We start from the raw sequence: 4850 nt of genomic DNA on the forward strand, positions 1-4850 counted from the left end.
ACACAATATTCAAAAACAAAAATTCTCAATTATATCAGCAAAGAACAAAACTGTCAACGATTTCGATCTGAAAATATTTCTGTCTAAAACCGTCAATAAGCTATGCAATAATCGTCAATGATTTTATGATAAACTAAATATTTTCCTTTATACATTTTCCCTACTAGTCGACTTTTTTATAATTTTCCTTAAATCCCATTTAGAGGAGAGAATTAATATAACACTGGATAACACACACATTTCATTGTTAAAAAATAACTTCACAATCAACAAACATAGAAAAGTCCATGACTACAACATTCTTGAACTAATGGTGCACAGACTGGATTTACAAGCAGAAATCAAAGATATGAAAGACCTCAATCAAACACTAAAGTAAAAGGTAATGCATAACATTATAGAGGAAAAAGGAACGTAAAGAGAAACCGCGCCCTAGCCTGTGTACCATACAGCCTCACAAGAGGATGGGTAGAATGAACAATAGCTTCATAGATATGAACATGGGTCTCTCTAGAAAGGAACAAAATGCTCATCCACTGATCTATCTGCATCTTCAACTCCTTCCTGCTGCAAGAAAAAAGAAAGTTAAGAACTGAGTTAGATTTTTAGCATAGAATACATTCATTACTCATACCACAAAAACCAAAATATCATGTATATGAACTGCAGAGAAATGTGCAATGTTTAGAATCGTTTGGTATCACTGGAGAAATTTCTGAAAATGAAAACCATATAACAAAAACTGATGACCAAAAATAGAATCCTAGAAAGTGAAAATGAAAAATGAATAATGGCAAGGATTGTTTGGAATTACTTTAAAATTTTCTGAAAATGGAAATTGAAAGCCGAAACAACAAACCAATGCTTAAAATTAAAGCTGCGAGCTTAGAGCCCGTTCAATTGTTTTTCACCATTCAAAAATCATTGCCTGGATGCGACGTAACTAATTTGCTCCACAGTGCATCTCTTACAGCCCAATCTAAGGGCTTCTGAATCAAGTTTTCCAACTCGAGCACTTCTGATTGATTCCCAGCCAGTGCATTAGCTGCTTCATTCTCACACTCATCTAGATATTTCTCCAACATAAGAGAGTTGACAGAAAGCAAGTCTGGGTAGCTCTTCTCAGAAAATGCACCAACGCTCTTGTCCTGAACAGAGTTGCCCGATTCATCATCCATGGTAGAGGAGAACAAAGTCTGCCTTCTGGATTCAACAGTTGGGTCTTCTTCCTGATCTTTGTTTCTTAAATTGAGCTCTGCAGAAATTTCACTACTCTCTGTCACAACCAATCTGCCTTCATTCCAACTTCAATGCCGCCCAATTGTCTTTTCTGTTTCTTCTGCTGGATTAATTGTTGGACAAAGAAAGGATTCTTAGCTGCTTTGGAGAGGAAAACACATGTTTGCCAATGTTTGCACTCGGTGCATTGTATGCGATGTTCGAAGACGGAGAGCTGGTTCTGTGAGCTCTTCTGTTGCTGCCTCAGTTTCAGGATTTCTATTTTCAATATGTTCTGGTCGTTCTTCAATCTCTCAAGCTCGGCTTCCAGACCAGCTTTGGATGGTTCAACACAGGTTGTTTTTGCTCCTTGTTGCTGCGTATTGTGTTGTACTTTCCTCTTGATGTTCTTCAGCAAATGCTTTTTCCCCTTCTGAAATCCTTCATTTGCAAACTCCCATCGCTCCGTGTGGATCTTTCTGAAGCCCTGCAGCCACCAGATTCACACCCTAAGACCCTAAAATCCAGCTACAAGAAACACACAGATGCAATAAAAGTCATTTAAACAAACCCAGATGTAATAAACCCCAAAATTACTATAAGAGAAATATATTCACCTTCCATCTATAGCTTATTGTAAAGTTATTAGAGCAAATATTTATGCATTATTCTTAGAATTATTCTTGGAATCTTATTCTCTTTTTCATGTATTATATACAAACTGTAACGTTGAATATTTGATATAGAAAAGAGTCATTCTTTAACTTTGACATGGTATCAAAGCTTGATACCACATTCTCTACGTATATTTTTTTTTCAACACCGTTTGAATTTTTTTTTTCTGCAATTATATCCAACATCTCATCTCTGGAGGTCTTCTCCTCCAACCCAACATCTCCATCAACTCTGGATGTGTCTTCTTTATATTTTCTCCATTCCGACAATCACCCAGGTGTCATCCTAGTCTCTACCCATCTCAATGGTGACAATTTAGTCTCTACCCATCTCAATGGTGACAATTATCCTAATTGGAAGAAGGCCACGAAAATGGCCTTGAATGCCAAAAATAAGTTTGGTTTCGTTAATGGTACCCTTCCCAAACCAATGTCATCCTCAGTAGAAACTTAATTGTGAGAACGTTACAGTGATATGATCTTATCATGGATCCTAACTCCATTGATAAATCCATTGTTCAATGTCTGATCTATCATGAATGCCCCATGATGTATGATTGGATCTTGAGAATCATTTATCTCAAAGCAACAATTCTAGAATTTTCAAGTTGAAGCGTGACATTACTACTTTTATTCAAGGCTCTATGACCATTTCTATGTATTTGGGATGAACTCGTCATGTTTGCCTCCACACCACAGTGCACTTATGGTATCTTAAAAGAATTAATCCGAATGCAAGAAACTGAGCATGTTTTTCCGTTTTTAATGGGGACATGTACCATAAATACATATCTACTTCACCTTTCAAAACATATATATACACATCCACTTCAAGAACACAATTTATAGCAAATTTAACTTTCTGATTTTGACAAATACAAACAACAGCAATCCTTAAAGCACAAATTCAGAAGACAACAGGATTGAGATCCATATATTATAAACAAACAAAAAAAATTTCTTCCCAAAAAAGTTATCACAAAAAATTATCACAAGTGATATATTATAGTGTTTGAACAACATGAATTTCCGGCTCTAGATTTAAACTGCAAAATTTTGTACTGTATTTTATTCAAATTCACACATATTTAAATTCAAAACTTGAAATCTATGCTACAAACCACAGGGTAAGTATGAAGGTCATATAAGCTATGAAGAAAACTTGTCATAATTTTCTTGTGATGACTAAACAAAATCTAAGCAAACACAAATTACCATGGGATGGGATATTATTTGGAGTATGAATTTCAAAATTTAGATTTAGATCTATGTGAATTTAAAAGAAAATTAATATAGTTTTGTACTATATTTTATTCAAATTCACGCAAATTCAAAATTTTAATTGGATGCTCAAGCCCATTCCAATCAACCCCTATTCTTCAATGAATTGAGCAATAGAAGATCAACCCACACAAAACAAACAAATGAAAATGCTATCATACGCAAGTAATCCCCCATATAACACCCCTTAAATCCAAGAAAACAAACAATATCAAGATCATCCAGAATTTCTCTCCAAAAAGTTGTATCTCGTCTCTCCTAGACGCACTCTCCCTGTTAAAAATACATCTCACTGTTTGAAATACAACTGCGCGAATTGTGATTCAGATTTAATGAACTTTAAATATATTAACTCTGAAGGGCTCAGATTACAAGCAGAGGGAATCAGTGAAAATTACTGAAAAAAAAAAAAAAAAAAACGAAAGTACTCACGTAAGTGTTGAGCTGGCGAATGAAGCTGGAGAAGTTGCTGTGCTTGAAGAATCTGGGAAGCAGAGTGCTGGCGAACTCGTGCGCGTCCCAGACGACGAAACTGTTCCGGCCGCTGACACCCCATGACACGATCTGGTCCGTCTCCGGGTCCTCAACTATGTCGAACGTCTTTGTCAGGAACGGCGGCGGACCGAGCTCGTGCAACCCCTCCACGGGCCTCGGCAACACCAGCGCCGGCGAAGACGAAGACGACGACGACCCACTACCGGTTCCACCGTCTCCGCCACCGCTGCCGATATCGACAACATCACTGCCGCCAGTACGGCCGGCGTAATCAGGCACCACGATAATCTCCTTTTTCACAGGCACCGCCACTCCTTCCATGACACCGAAAATTGAGCAGAGAGAGAGTGTGTGTGAAACGGAGCTAGAGAGAGAGAGAGAGAGAGGGAGAGGGTTTGGATTTGAGATTTGGGATTTTGTGTTTTGGTCTTTGGGTTGCTCCATTTATGGAAGACTGGAAATCCATTTTCTATTTTTCTTGTGATCTTTTGCCACTTGTGGGCATTCGTACCTTTGTCACTGTGCGCTGTCCCCACCTGATCCATCCCCTCAAACGGAGCAAGAGAGAAAGTGAGGGAAGGGCGCATGGACGCGTTGTTACTTCCAGTATGATTGCGGTTCAAGGCGTAGTGACACGTGGAAAGTCAATGACAAGTGTATACGAACTCGAGAAAGATGTGAAGGAGGTGTCATTTCGAGCTTCGCACACGTGGCAGGGGCACCGAGCCAAGTTGCTGTGCTGGGGCGGTAAGCGGTGGTTGAGCTTAGGTAGAAATTCTGGACAGGCGGAATGCATTTAGGCCTGGTCTTAGCCGTGAATATATATATACATATATATAAAAAGGCTTAGGGCCTCAGCCTTGGATAAATGATTGTGGACTTCCCTCAATTTATTTTTTAAAATTTCTAAGTTACCACTTATATAAGATATATTTAGTTAATTTAACTAATGAGTTTATTTTTTTTTTATTTAATTTAATACATGAGGTATTTTATTAATTATTATGTCAATCTCAAGTGTTTTTTTATTTCCATGATATTCTTCTGCACTAAGTGGAAGTATTAATAAACTTTGGACGGGACAGCTATGTGAGTGGTTTCCAACTCTTTAAAAAATAAATTCATTTTTTTAAAAAATATACTTATGAAAAATAAATTTTTTTATATTAATAAATATAAAAC

At 37.3% G+C, this 4850-nt stretch overlaps 1 protein-coding gene across 1 annotated transcript; it reads right to left on the reverse strand.

Moving 5' to 3' along the window:
* Nucleotides 1-218: 218 nt before the first annotated feature.
* Nucleotides 219-4080, reverse strand: LOC131157532 (heat stress transcription factor A-2-like). Its single transcript, XM_058111760.1, is given in 4 exon segments — nt 219-564; nt 945-1294; nt 1297-1705; nt 3606-4080. Coding segments are annotated over 4 exon segments (1197 nt in total). The 5' UTR covers nt 3990-4080; the 3' UTR covers nt 219-510.
* Nucleotides 4081-4850: the final 770 nt, after the last annotated feature.

The sequence above is a fragment of the Malania oleifera genome, chromosome 6, assembly GCF_029873635.1.
Source record: "Malania oleifera isolate guangnan ecotype guangnan chromosome 6, ASM2987363v1, whole genome shotgun sequence".
NCBI classification, from domain to species: Eukaryota; Viridiplantae; Streptophyta; class Magnoliopsida; order Santalales; family Ximeniaceae; genus Malania; species Malania oleifera.